Raw genomic sequence first — 16,083 nt, forward strand, 5'->3', positions numbered from 1 at the left:
ATACAGTCTATTATGCGTGAAATCCATATCACAATCTTTATAGTTGCCAAAATTAACGTTTTGAAGCGGAAGTACGGTTGTTGAAGGTATTCAACTTTCACTCACTAAATTATTACACTGCGTCAATACAGTCTGTAGTATACGTCAGATTTATATGAAAATATTAAACAAGTGGAGCTTGAAACAATCAGTGTTTGTTCATGATACATAAAATGAAGTGCTGTCTAGTATCATCATGTACAATGGAATTTCAGGCGATAACATAAATATTTAATTGATAAGAGACTTTTTGATCGTTTCCGTTTTGAATTTATATCTCAAGATATTTAAAATATTTTTTTTCCTTTTTGTTGTTGTAGTGTTATTTTCCTTAAGACGAAAAACCCGCAATCTAATCCTTGAGCTGTGTTCTTTCTCTGTGATAGTCTTGGGACGTGTCTCAAGTCAGATCAATGATTGAATCATTATGAAGACAAGTATGAAATAGGAACGGTTTTCGCATGAAAACAGGGCGTATAAACTGTTTCCGTAATAGCGGGTATGTGATTGACAAGGGCCACGTGGTCTAATGAAAGGAATATGGTACATCGGAAACACTGCGTGGTGAAAACTGGTCCAAATTCATATGATTGAATTCAAAATTCTACATCAGATGCCTTGACAAATCAATTGATAATCAGTAGGAACAAAATATGTTTTTTAATAGTCTGGGTTGAAATAATGAGTTCTTTACCTTGTGTTCTTTCATAACATTTGTATTATCTCAGTATAATATCCTTTAAAAAATATTCAAAGACCACCAACAATATTCTACTTGCGGTATCTTTGAACCACCATACACATCATCTATTGCTAATGAACGTTTTTCAAAATTAACAAAAAGAGGTCAGTTGATTAAATTGCTATTGAATTCAACTGCAATTTATAGTACCTTCGGCTTCCATGTGCCAGATGAGGTTTCATAGTAACTGATTAACTTGAACGACCCAATATATTGTTGCCACTGCCTATCTATCTATCAAAATGTAGCTATACACACACATTATTTGTAATTATGTAATTATGGTATGTTTTAGGTACAGAAAATGCACTTTTGTCAAGTGCGTCATTCCTACAGTTTACGCAAGGCAATTTATGGAAAATATTTTCGAGATTCTTCCCACATGTACCAGTAAAGACACATTAGACTCTTATTATTCGTTTTTATAATGCGTATGCATGCAAATATATACAAGATATATGCTGTCATGAACTCTGGGACAGACAAACGTATATATTTCATGTAAAATATTTCTCGACAGAAGGGCGGGTAGAAACAACAAAAGTGGCATGTAAACTGTTTAACTATTTTAAATTTCTCTGTTAGTTTACATCCTCTACTTATTGACACTAGTCTATCTTAAATGGCATCGATGTTTTCTAACCGACTTTGTTAGCATCATCGACCATCATCTGGCTCCATGTTGGCGTATAGTTTTCAGCATGAATTCATAGATTCAAACCCCAAAAAGTCAGATATGATTAGTGGATTATATGTAGGTCAGTAAACTGCTGTAGCCTCTAGATATGTACTGATATTATTTGTGCCGGAAAATATATAATCATTATAGGTTACTGCAGTTGTATGGGTAAATATGAACGAGTTTTTTGGATTGAAATACTGCACGACCTTGGGAGTGCAGTATATCCATTCGACAAAACGAGTTCATATTTTCCCATACAAAAATGCAGTCACGTTTTTATTATATGCTCATTTTTTTAAAATTTTACCTTAGGCTTAATTATATTTTAAAAAAATACACATCAAGAAACGAAGTATTTGAATGTATGCCGTATTCCAAAATAAATACACAGATTCGTCATTACACAACAACAACATTATTAATGCGCACATAACTCTGCCCAGATAAATTTGAACTTAGTCGCACGCTAGACATAACTTTTTAAAGAAAATGGTGTATTGGTCTACTTAAATTTGAAATTCGGAGTCATATTTTGAATGCATGCACATTGCAACAACTTTTCCATTTGATCTGGAATGAATATATTTAGGTATTTTTGTCGATTCAACGAAATTTCGTGATTGTGGACTGGATTTATCTGTGCCAATTCTAAATGAAGTACATCGGATTTCAACAGCCTGTTGACATCTGCAAGCATGCTTATTTTCTGTCATTGGATGTTTGAAATCATAATGTGGGGAAAATATGAAGTCTTCCAATTGCAATTATCAAAAAGACGCTATGAATATAATGTTTATTTATGTTGAGTAGTGTAAGGAGGATTTAATTGCACTTGGAATATAGCCGAAATTAGAGTACAATTTCGAAATATGTAGTCAAGCTTGAGAACCCATGATATGGCTCATGTAATTCGGATTTGCAGAACTAAGAAAGTACATTTTGAGGAAATTCAGGATGTAAAACTGTAAGGATATTTTTTGCCATGCTCATTACCAGCTAAAGTAGATAGTCTATGCCTTGTCACTTGCATGTTATCTGTAAGAACCAAGCAATTTTATGAAATCTAGCGTCTATCGCTAGCCTAAATCCAAAACCTTGTATCAACAATGTTAACGCCCAGCGTAGGAAAACAGCTGGTATGTGGCAGTCCACGAAACATTTGTTTTTGTTCATTCAGAAACAAATTTAATCAACCAAAACGTAAAGCGCCTACTACGTGAGTGTACATGATTTGTTTACAAAGTAGTTCCTAATGCACTATTTGGCACACGTGAGTGCAATATGAAGTGCACGTGAGTGCAATATCTGAAAAGACTGAACAATTCTGACAATGTAAAGTTAACGGAGAAAAAATGAGCATATAATAAATATAATTATTTAAGTTCTATAATCCTTATTTTTTATCAAACTTACAAATTGTCAAGATTTGAGTGTAGGTTTGGGTTTTTTAATCAAATTATTTTCAGAACAGGTTACAGTTCAAATGATCATTTTTGGACTTAAACAACTAAACCAACCCACCCACCCCCAACACACACACTTGTTGGCCTGGTGTCAGTATAATGTGACTGGGTGGGACATCATGCTACATGTCTGCGGCATGATGCCCCAATGCAAGACATCACTATCAACTGCCACAGTGCAGACATCGTAGCGATATGACTGAAATTTTGTTAAAGCTACGTTAAAAATTCAAATCACTTCACATACACATCACACATCCCCCAAGAATGAAAAATAAAACAAGGTGGTTTAAATTGCTTAGAAAGAAACTAAATGCACTCTGTATGGAACAAAACGAATATAAGACAAAATAAATCAAAATTCATACTTTATCAGTATGCAAAAGAACTTATCTGTAACCTAAATATTTGGCACTAAAAGAAATGATATATTCTGAATATTGAACCAGTCTTTGACATTTTCCCCTCAAGTCATCGTCCACCCAATGGTTGTAAGCGTTAAACGTGACATTTGGTTTCAGAGAAGGTGATAGTTTTGTTAATAATTGTATCGATTCTACTGACGTCGAAAGCAAATGTTTTTGTTTTGCTAGGGATATCTTAAAAATAATATAACAGAAACAATAGACAAGCAAAGAAGAAAACTGCATCTGCGCTTTATGTTGGCAATGCAAGGAGATTTGATACCTGATGTATGATTAGTTTTACTCAAACAAATAACATCTGGCCTGTATTATTTTCGAGAGCGGAATGACGTCATTAAAAGTCTGCTCGAACAATCAGATGCACTCGTTCACATAACATCAGTGTCCTGTCTGAGGTATAAATATAGCACAAATTTTCATCTCAAAGTCATCATCTCTGACGTTACGGTATGGTAAGAGCAATACAACAATCATGTTCTCCACAAGACTGCTAATTTTATTTGTTACAAATGCTTGTGTAGGGACAAACATTTTTGAAGATGTGGGTCAAGCCAATCTTGAAGCTGTTCGTATTCGACTAGAGGAGGAAAAGGCCAAGAGGCTTCTGTTACAGAATGACGTTGAGGTACTTATGATACAAGTTGAGGAACTGAAGAGAAAATGTGGTCCAAAGGATAACACAGGTAAGAATCTGTGTACTTATTCCCTTGTTTGTATCTTTAGCCTCTTTAAGCCTCTATCTTTCTACTTCTTTCATTCTAAATTGCTTTTACTCCCCATTCATGGGTAGATACAGGTCAGTGAATCATCCGGCATACTATATCAGAAATGCAAAGTATACACAATCATTCTTCTAAATTATATAGGCACTGTAGTTCAGTAGCAAATATAAATAAAGCACAATTTAGAATACACACACACACACAAACATTAATTTTACTGACGAAAAGTTTGTTTTGCTAAATTATGTTAGTAACGACTGACCTTCTAGGTTTCTTCCATTCAAATCATATAAGTGTTTCATAAAAGTCTGGGTGTATCTCTGCTGAAATTATAGATGTCGATTAGAGCCATTCTGATATCCTTTATCGCTATATCAAGATTCAATTTGTTGCCGTCATTGCCCTTACAAAACCACTTTTTATATTAGAATTTATTATTTATCAGAATTGCTAATACCTAACTTGAATCGAAGGAGAATAAAAAACACACTCATCGTCCCTCATAATCTTATTTAAGCAATTTCCTTCCCGCTTTGAGAAATTTTCAGGTATATGGAGTAATTCGTCTGTTTTCACAGCTGAATGCATCATGTTGCTATCGTCATCAACTAACCCCTTGATAATTCAGTGTCTTGATTTTCACTTAACTGTCGAATATGTCTAATTGAAAGTAATGCACTTGTTCGGTTAAAAATAATGATATACATATTTAAAGAAAAGAACAAAAGACAAAGTCTTTCAAGGACAAATTGCCAGATGAGAAAGAGTAAAACGTAGAACAAAATGAATACTCCAGTTCTTACAGACAGTTATTTCTATTGATATATTTTGAACCTAAATTGGGACAATGACTATACAACAATAAATTATCATAAAAGAACGCATACATATATAATTGCATACATAGGCACATACCCACCCACCTATGCACCCATATATATATATATATATATATATATATATATATATATATATATATATATATATATATATATGGCATGGGCTCTTCTTCAGTTTCCTCTGCTTGTCTCAAATTCTGGAATTTCCTTATTTCCGTTTCTTCTGAACGCACCTCCCTTTTTGTTCTATTTTCGCTTGGAGAACTCTGAAGGTCAATGTCTTTTACCTTGATACTGATAACAGGTATCATTATTTTTGTCTCTAATCTTCCCTACCTTAGTGGTTTCTATTCGTTAACTATGTGGAATATCTGGAACCCAGTGTAATTTTTCTAGACAAACATAACAAATATCATGACTTATATCCGAAGTCTTAAATTAGTCAAATTAAATATTGAACCAACATGAAACGATTACAGATTTCCAAGGAGAAACCAGCAGTCAAGTGAAGACAACATTCTGTGTCGCCTCATACCCCTGAGAGATGTATTGGCAAATGTTTGTGCTAGCGATTTTGAAGTGGACACGAATGATCCTTATTTAATACCATCTACCTTCACCAGAACACCCAGTGAGACAAGATGAGCCAAGAAAGAAAGTCGTTCCGTAGACCTTGAAGATTTTTTTCACATCCAAGCTAGCCAAAAGTAATTTTGGAAAGGACCAGAGTCTCTTTACCCTCTAAACGGTACTAAAATCTGGTAAAACTATATTTTCATGGATAGTCTTATCTCTATTAAAAAAAATTACAGTCTCAAACAAGTCAAAAAGGACGCTCTTTGACATCATATGCGCGTGCCAACATCATACGTCACTTGACGAAATAGCAATAGAACACTGGAAACATAAGTTGAGCCAGAAATACAACATTTTGGACTTTATTTAACATGAAACACAAGTAGAAAGAATTTACTTTAAAAAATAAACATTATTTTTATGTCTCTGTTCTATATATATATATATATATATATATATATATATATATATATATATATATATATATATTTGAGTTGGGCACTAGGAGAAAATCTCTACTACGTTAGACCATTGTGTTTCTGAACATATCGCGATACGTGCCACGCTATACCGCAGTTAAATTAAACATCAACAATTTAATATTTTTAGACTGTGGTCTGACACTGTTTTAAAATTTCCGTCTGTCAATAGCTTGAATAACTCTAATTTATAGCAAGTTAACACCAGATTGTATTCCGCAGTTTTAGCAGTTTTTTTTAAAGTTAATTTTTATCTTCGCATAAAAGAAAATAAATAAAATATATCAGTCCCTCCACTTTGAGTTGTCTGTACATTAGTTTCTTTATCCGTCCGTTTGCCAAATGTCAATAATTCTGTTCGTTCTTTGCCGATTCGTCCGTCAGTGTTCATCTCTTAGTCTGTCCGTCCGTTCCGTTTCGCTCCCTTGCGATCCATTTATCAGTCCTTACACACGTTTGTCATATTGTTGTGTTTGTCTGCCAATCTAAACAACTGCGCATTTGTCTTGTATAAAAAGTTAACTGATTATGTCGTCTTCAAATATTTTTACACACGTTCGTCATATTTGTATCAATATATTGTTAAGAGATCTGTGTTATCAAATTATTGGTTTCCAACAAATCATTATCTCTCTTTACATTTAACATCAAATACTAATAACTTTGCTAAACTAGAAGAGTAAAAGCTGTTGCATATAATGGTCCCTGCTATTGTATTAATATTTCGCACATGTGTGTCCACATTAATGAAAGTTCAAGATATGAACATGTCTAATACAAACAAACATCAATTCATGACACGTCATGCGAAAGAAGTATATGAAACCGCTATTGAAAATATGTCCAAAATCGTTGTAGAATTATGTAAAGTTGTGTAATTATTCTGCCTAAATGTAAAATCAAAACACCCTATTGTAAGTTATCGAAAAGACCCACTTGATATGCAACATTCCTATTATTCGATGAACTATATCCGCCCTTATTATATCATACTTAGTGTTCTAAACAAGAAAGAAAGGTTGTGCAACTTATCACAGATGCTGTTGTAGTGACATCGATTTACCACAAACGGAATTTGGAAGTCATGCGCATATTAGTTCAGCAGATAAATAGAAGTCAGACTTTTATGTCATCCAGATGATGAACCCAAAAAGAAACATTTCATTACAGCAAACCGTGTATTTCGTCGTCGCAATCGCAATAATTACGACAATATGCGCAAGCAAGTCATAAACTGATGTGCATTCAATGTGCAGGCTTCCGTTAATGATTTTCATGACTTTGATTTACAGATCATGCATTATGATTCCATCCATAGTTCTCTTCTAAAGAATTTCTCCTTTAAACACTATACAAAATATAAGCACACCAAACACCAATCTGTCTACCGGTACAATGGTGTCAATCAGGTATTGTTCCGCTTTCTTTACCTTCTAAATCTAAGTAGGTTTTTAGTGATAGCTAAATCGCAAACAATGTGCTATCGGACGAGCTATGAACCGCAACTGAATTAGACGTTCCTAATCGAACAGGAAACCCTCGCTAATCACGGATTTCAGGTTTCGAATATCCGCTGTGCGCCGTGCCCATTCCCGCGCACAGTGAAATGTATGTTCAGTGAAAGGCATTTAGTTTCATTTATATTCATTTTACAAATTGCACGTGTTTATTGCATTACTACAAAATTATTCGTGTTTATTGCATCACTACATAGTATACATTCTTTTTGCATTACAACATCTTACACGGGTTTATTGAATTGCTACATATTACACGGGTTTATTGAATTGCTACATATTACACGTGTTTATTGCATTGCTACATAGTACACGTGTTTATTGCATTACTACATTAATATACATATTAACCACTTGTTTATTGCAATATTACATTAATATCTCTATTGAAAATTTGGTTGTTTTGTGTCGGGATCAAATCACCCTTTGCATGCAAGATTTTATTATTGGTACATTACAGTACGGTACGTATCCCCGCGAATGGCGAGTGTGTCCTGTATAGCCTCTTTTAAGTTTATTTTACAAGAATGCGACCTGGGAGTCAGAAAATCATATAAACCGTCTTTCGCATTCAAAACACCTTTACAAGGTACTATGAATTGCCAGCTGTATACATTACATCAACAGTCAGGACTATATCTGTAGCTGTAGACTTAGGTTTGGTTAAATTAGATATCTTGTATTTTCTTTATTTAATTTTTAAAAAATAATAATACTAGTATTTTTTGTGGTGATACTGATATAAAACACTCATAGAATACAATAGAAACAATTTTGCATGCATTATCATTTATTCAGCCGAAGTGGCTGTAAAAGTCGAAATAGAGAGAGAGAGAGAGAGAGTCTTTGAAGATTCTTATACATATTATATAACAAAGACATTACCCTTTTTTTGTGAAAAAAATATAATATTGAGGATCAGGCCAGTTTCCTGGCATAAATGCTCAAATCCATCTGAACGGTATGATCTCATGAGCGGTGCACTATTTCGAAACGTGTTATGCCACACTGAAGTATAACTGCAGGGCATTCAGTCAGTAAATCAAACAATCAATCATAATAATAAAGACTCAAATAAACAATTTAATTGCCATAACGAACTCATGACAGTTAAGTTAAAACCCTGGGGGAGATTTCAGTTACTTTACAGTATAGTAGTAGCACACCCTCCCTTTGTATATGCGGCCGATTTCTAATCAAAACGTATCCAGTTAAAAAGTACATTGACCAAAAATTCAAAATGTACCTAAACCGAATCAAACCCAAGTCAAATGGATGCATGAATGCCAAAACGCAACCAGTCCAAAACCTACTCATGAAGATTACATTTACCCAGTCAAAATGTTACCATACCAAAACATACCCGATAATTGCGATTTTTTAAACTAAATTTTATCATAACATATTTTGGAACACTTATCTTGCAATTCATCCAGCCGCATAAGAAACAAAAAATTGTACAGGAACTATATCTTCCGAAAATGTAAGCCCAGAGTTCCGTTGTCCCGAATGTTCGCAAGTTCAAAAAACGCAGGGGCAAATAGTCTGAAAATTCTTTAATCAGATCGTTTATGACTTGACGTGAAACGCTGAAATGTTCACAAGCACTAATGTTCGTTAGTTTGAAGATATTAGAAAACAAGGGGTTTATTGGTCGGAAGGTTCATTAGTTCGACTATATCTGGAAAAGGGTTCACAAGTCTGAAGGTTATTTGGTCTGAAGATATTTAAAAATAGGTTAATTGGTTCCGAAGATTTAATAATTCGACTATATTTGTATAGGTCCGAAGGGTCATTAGTCTGAATATATTTTAGAGAAGGTATATTGGTCCAAAAGGTGTAATTAAAATGAATATATCCGAATGTAGGTCAATTTGTGCATAACTAATGCAAACAAAGCTTTCGAATATAATTAAAAACAATCTCAAAGTAGGATTTATTGGATAAATGATTTATAAACGATACAGGCCTTGATCATATTTAATTAAAATCTCAGTATTAAATCTTCTTCTTCTAAATTGAATAATTTTACAATTACCTAAGTTATTGCTTTTCACTCTTTTTACTCTTTTAAATCTGTATTTTATTTTTAAATGTAAGCAATTAGGGAGAAAATTGGGCTTTTCATTGAAACGCATGCCGGTGACAAAAATGAGCATTTCCGTTCAGAATAAAATTGTTTTATAATTTGTCCAAATTCGGAAATGACTTTCTAAGATAAAAAAGAAACAAATTTATGAGACACAAAAGCCTTCACCCATGGGAAATAAATAAAAGAAATATTTGTTCAGTCAGAGAAATATTTCTTGCAAACAGTTGTTACTGCAAAAGTATGGAACTGACACAAACATCCTGAGCTGACCATTAAGATTCGTTTCTGATGTTAACCTTGTGTACGTAGTCCTGAGTCTGGAAAGCCAATCAAACTTCAAACAAAAAGGTTTTGCAATTGTTTAGCAAAAACAGTTTTCTTTTTTAAAAAACAACCACAAAATAAACTGAGTATTATTTTGATTCGGGATATTGAACTTCCTTACTTGTGTTTGTTTTACATTTTACATCAAACAAAATTGTGTTTAAATCTAATTGCTGTGGAACTTGTAGAAACGTTATTTGAATGCATAAGTAACTTAGGTTGTACAGAAGACGTACAAATCGCGTTTCAGTTCAATGAAATAATCAATCTGAGCTACATCATCCTGATACTCTTGATTTGTCACATATTTCTTGCAGCTATTGAGATCATGTTATATACTATAAATGATACTTGATTTGATCTTTGATCCACCAGTGCTCTAAACCTTATTACCAAAAATCGTTTCCAATGAACATTAAACTATGCTTTCGAACTAAGTCGCCTAATATGCATACGTGCTGAATTTAAATGGGAAATGAACGCCATAATGTTTAGTAAAACTTTTAAAAATTGAACCTAAATTTGGTTATTTTCATTTATTTATTATTTCATTGTCCCACTGTTCATTTTTAAAAATTCAAAACATCATAAATGTATAGCTGTAAAATTAAACAATCACAATGTACTTTCATAACTATAGTTTACATGAAAAAGCTTTTCTTTTACCAGAGAACATGTTCAAATCATGATGGATAAAAAAATGAAGAGCTCAAAAACTGTGGCATTATCTCTCGTGTGTACCCATTTGTCACAAAAAATAAAAACATCAAAGCCAAATATAGAGAAGCATGCGCTATCTGTGTATGATTGAGTAACATCACTGTGGCTCCAGGTTGTCTACGAAACGTAAGAAATGCCACTGACTTCCTTTAAAAAATACAGCCATATTTCCATGTATAGTGTCATGCCTACCTTTATCTTGAAACGGTGGTTACGCTATCTAATGCCAGTGTAAAATTCAGCAAGTACTATTGTAACATTTTTTATTATTTTCCAGTTGAAAAATTTAACGCTGCATTGTCTTTTATATTATTACATATGTGCAATCATGGATTTAAATTGTTTAAAATTATATGCAGTCATTAGAAATATGTGCATATTTCAGGAGTTAATCAGAAGAATATTTCCACATTCAATAAATTTCCATATTCAATAAATCCATTAATTATTCCACAATTTCGTTCATAGCATGATTTAAAAATAAAAGAAGTAAATAAATATCTTGAGAAGGAAAATTAGTTATCCTTAAATCAAAGTAGTATTCGAGTGCTTTTAAAGAAACTATTTTCTCCGAAAAGAATTGAAAATATCCTTTGTTTCACATTTTAAATGAATTCTGATTCATCAGAAATCCAGTAGGTATCTCTATATAGAATCAAATATGAAACACATACCTTGGAGTCGTGCCAGATTAATCTTTCTTAAAAGGTAATGTACCGTCCTCAAATATCATGTGCACTTTGTGGATACATGAGTGTAATTTATTATATTTCACTTGAGAAGAAATTATTGTAATTTATCAACCATCACATTTGAAGAACAAAATAACATGATAAATGGTAACATTTAAGGCATCCTGTTTAAATATCGTAATCGCAAAGTTCTCAACAAATGTACGGAACGTTCTTTATTTAAACCAAAAATAAAAATGATACGTGGGGGAAATATTCTAAAGAGAAACCTTGTAATCTATGCCCAGTCGATATTTAATATTGAATAGTCTAAAAATAACATAAGGAAGACGAGTACATCTTATAAATAACAGTGAAATTTCCATCACAATCCTTTAGAATGTTTTAAGACTTTTTGAAGTTTTAAAATATTCAGGGGAGATAACATGTTTCTGATAGGACATTTAATATACTTTAGTTTGGTCGCATTATATAAGACATCAAACTTTTCTAAGTTTTGACAAAATTGATTGTAAATTTCTTGTAGTCTTTTAAAAAACAATCACAAAATAAACTGAGTATTTTTTTTATTTTTGACCGTATCATAGTCACCACTTTGTTGAACTGACAGTAAACGGTAAATATCACCAGCTTTGCCAGTGAGTACACATTGTAATAATTCAGTCCAATGCTCCCTGGCCATTTCAAACTTTCAGCAACCTTTTCAAAATAAGGAAAATATTTGTCTACTTCTTTTTCTCTGAAACCCCACTAATATACTATTCTTTGGAAGATCAAAATTTAAATTTGTATTTGAAGTATGGATATTCTTTTCACTTGCCAGCTCCATTTCTTTTATTCTAAATTGATATTCCCTCTCGTTCTTCCTTGTCTAATTGCATTTGCATTTGCTCTTTTTGTAATTGCATTTGTTTTCTTTTCCTCTCTCCTGTCTCTCTCTCCTCTTTCTCAAATTGTAAACTTTACTTGTTCTTTTTCTTTCTCCAATTTTATTTGTTCTTTTTTTTAACTTTCACTTGTTCTTTTCCTTTTTCCAATTTCATTTGTTCTTTTTCTTTTTTAATTTTATTTGTTCTTTTTCTTTTTCAAATTGCAATTGCATTTGGATTTGTTTTTCTCTTTCTTCTTTCTGAAGTTCCAGCTTTCTCAACTCCAATGCCATCTTGCATTTTAATTCTAATTCCTCCATTTTTATGTCAGAGTCTGATACAGGCTTGCTGATTGAAACCAAAGCACTTTTATCCAAAATATTCTTTTCTACCAAATACTGAACCAAATATTTCTTATTTCTTGTTTCGTTAAGGAAGCCTTTACCACAGAAAGATCGTACTTTCTGGCAAGTTGAATCAATTCATTTTTTTTGAAAAGATCTAACTGTTCCTGGGGAGGAGATGAAATTAAGATTTCCACTTTTGATGACATTTTAAAAAAGGCTTGTCGATTTCACTAAAAATTTAAAAAACTAGGGGAATTCAAATTTCCAAAAACAAACAAAGTTTTCTGAAATATTCTATCCAAAATTCAAAATAATCGTCAGGACGAGCTACACAATTCTTATGATACGTGTTTAGGCTCGAATAAACTGTAAAATAAGAAAGAGTGAAAACAACAAGCTTTTAAAAATATAATTTATTTCCGTGGTAAAATACTGTGAAAATGAAAAAGTATGAACTTACGGTTTTAAAACAAATCCAAAAATAATCCAAGAATAATCCACGAATGATATTTTAGAAGTCCTACTAATAAAATGTTCTAATCGAGTTCGAGTCCCAACGAAGAATCCAAGATGGAAGGCGATGACGTATACTGTAACTTGTAGTGTGTTGAAGTCTACAGTTCCTTATAGAAACACAATAATTTATCCTCCGGTGTTGGAAATCCAAATAAAATTTAAAAAATGTCTTTGTTCAAGAATTCTGTGTGAACACAATAATATTTCCAGGGAAACGAATTAATCTTTCAGAACCCAAATAATTTGAAGGAAAATTAACATATAACTCAGAAACATAAAACGAGTCACAATAGATGCAAACAACTTGACATCAAATGTGTAAAAGCCCAAAATCTATGCGATCTCTCTCTCTCTCTAAACATTAATACTATTAATACTAAGTATTTCGCAATTTCGGAAATGCCTCATTGGGAAATAGAGGATCACGTGATCATTTTTACATATAAACATCATGTAGCCCCTGTATCTCCTTGATAAGAACGAATCATTTTACTCCGAGAAAAAAAGTTCTTTACTTGATCCTCAAACAAGGCCAGGAACTAAGTCAAAAATAGAAACAGGTTTTCTATTATTAGGTGTTTAAGGAACGATTCTGGTCAAACTGAATTTTCTGGAAATTATCAAATTCCTAGTAACAAAATTACATTACAATGACATGTAAAGAAAATAAAAAGATAAAAGATTCCAAAACCCACAAACAATAAAATCAAATCAAACACAAATTAAATCAAATATAAATTAAATCAAACATACGTAACACTTCCCCCATAGAGAAAAAGAAAGATTTATATGATAAAGCTTTCTTTTTACCATAGATTAAAGAACAACATAAGAAGAACTACTATGAATTACATAGTGTACATGAAATAATACATTGTTATTCAGGGGAAAGTGCATCTGCTATTAAGTTATCTTTTCCCTTGATGTGCCTGATGTCAAGATTATATTCCGGTTTATATATATATATATATATATATATATATATATATATATATATATATATATATCTGTGTGTATAGTGTTGCACCAATCCCCAGAATTAGTTTAAAGGAATTTAATTGATATTTAATTTAACAATTTCATAAAAGAAATTTGAACAATTTTTACAAGGTATTACAACGTATTTCAAGTGCTCTGGAAGACGCAGATGTCACTATTAGGGCTGTGTCCACAACAGTTTTACGTGTCCTGTCTAAACAGGAAAAAATGTTAGATATTTTATGTTGCTTTTCAAGCTAACCTTTACGGACAGGTGTCTTTTGAAAATGGCCAGTGTATACCTCTTTGAACTCCATATTGCTAAAATTAAAACAAGTTCAGAGTTGAGCTGTTTTTCTCCAATATATGTCATTACGTGCACCATCAACTTACCACTCGCACTAAGCATACAATAATAAACTTCACAAATGAATTTGTTTGAGGGGAATTAGTCCGTTGAGGAATTTTAATTAAATTCTCTCGGTGTTGTTCAGTTTCCTTTAAATTCAACGCGTTTCGGAATTTTAGAATCACTTTTAGTCTTGGCCATATTATTTATCATACTCTTCTCTAAATTCTGTGTAAGTTTCAGAATTTTGGTATGATTATAGTCTCGGTCTACTGGGAACCGTGTTCGATACATGGAACTGACCATGGCTTTGAGTTTCATCTAATCGTTTGAACTTTCATAGTCCGATCAGTCAGCCACTCAGATTTGTGTTATACTGGTGGACGATATCTCACCTGCTTATTAAAATGTGCAATTTTACTTGCAAGGAAATCTCTCCGGAAGACATCTGCGTACTGTTTAGACAATTAGCAGTTTTTTGGTAACAGCTGTATCTTGCGCGAGATTCAAAATGGCCACAGGACAGAGAGTTCTGTTATTCCCACGTGGATTTATAAGTCGCCAAAAAGAGGATTGAATCCGGAAATAATATGCACATCTCGCCAAAATAACCATTCAGCTGACGGTAGTTCAAGAGCCGCGAGAAACTCTAGTGGCTACAGTTTTTAGCTTTTGACGAATAGGCGATATCAAACCCTAAACTGCCAGCCAATATCGTAGGCGTTGGGCTGATTTTGCTCGGTCTAGAACCGTCAGCACTAAGTCTAAGGGCTTTATATCATAAGTTAGTAAGGATATGTGTTGCATTGAAATTTCCACAGCGACTCACAATAGTCAATTCCTATTAGACGCCATACCGTCCAATGTATTCTGATATGGCAGGACATTGTAGCTATAATGACCCAGTTTCTCATGTCCCCAGAGTAGCTCACAACGTTAATCCTATTGACGTTTTTATCATTAATCCCCGATGTTTCCAGAGTAGCCCACACTATTAATATTTTATTTATTATATTGAATCCCCTTTGTGACCACAGGGTCATATATTCAAAATGACGGCGTACTGTTTAATATCATATGCTCCTAGCGTGTTGGATTGCGGAAAGAGTAGTCATATTAACTATTTAATTGTAAAGTATGTTTTGTTTTTTCTTGTCTGTTTCCAGACGGTGGTACGACTTATATCAGATGGGGTAGAACTGTTTGTCCTGGAAATGGCACAGACTTAGTATATAGAGGTAAGCTATATAGCAATCACTTGTGGACGAAATTAACGTATGCTTATATAAGTTTCTCTAATAATAAAATATGATTTCTACGAGTATAAAATTGGTATTTTTGATCTAGACATATTCTGATTTTCTAATCTTAGAAAATCATTTTGTAATACAAGTTTATAATTAGCACTTTCTACTAGTGGGAAATGACTTAGAGAACAAATTATTAGATTGGACAATCATTCTTTGCTATTATCGTCGATACTTACAATTTTTGATGTTGAAAAGCTGTGTCATTTGCACCTAATAAAACTAGTAATATTTAAGAAAACTAACATCATCTCTATTTATGACTAAATCAGTATAACCGTGTTTTTATTGTTTTCTGAAGCATGTAACTGTCTGCATCATGCATAAACACTGATTCATTAGAAGTGGTTCAAATTTTCGCATGCATTTAGTAAACAATGTTGCATATGCTGTTGAGACAACCAT

General features: G+C 32.8%; 1 protein-coding gene across 3 annotated transcripts in view; it reads left to right on the plus strand.

The window, feature by feature from the left end:
* The first annotated feature begins 3,728 nt into the window (after nucleotides 1–3,728).
* The window catches only part of LOC149798332 (uncharacterized), a 194,972-nt gene continuing 182,617 nt past the window's right edge, over nucleotides 3,729–16,083 (plus strand). Inside the window, exons 1-2 of one of the 3 annotated variants that reach the window (XM_089963472.1) lie at nucleotides 3,739–4,034; nucleotides 15,538–15,609. In XM_089963472.1, coding sequence (XP_089819598.1) covers nucleotides 3,824–4,034; nucleotides 15,538–15,609 — 283 coding nt within the window. In that variant the 5' untranslated portion in view covers nucleotides 3,739–3,823. Of the gene's footprint in view, nucleotides 4,035–15,537; nucleotides 15,610–16,083 lie in introns of all 3 variants that reach the window. The other 2 variants (XM_089963474.1, XM_089963475.1) reach the window with 2 other exon arrangements.

Source organism: Sinohyriopsis cumingii, chromosome 6 (genome assembly GCF_028554795.1).
Source record: "Sinohyriopsis cumingii isolate HCF-2022 chromosome 6, ASM2855479v2, whole genome shotgun sequence".
In the NCBI taxonomy this organism is placed as follows: Eukaryota; Metazoa; Mollusca; class Bivalvia; order Unionida; family Unionidae; genus Sinohyriopsis; species Sinohyriopsis cumingii.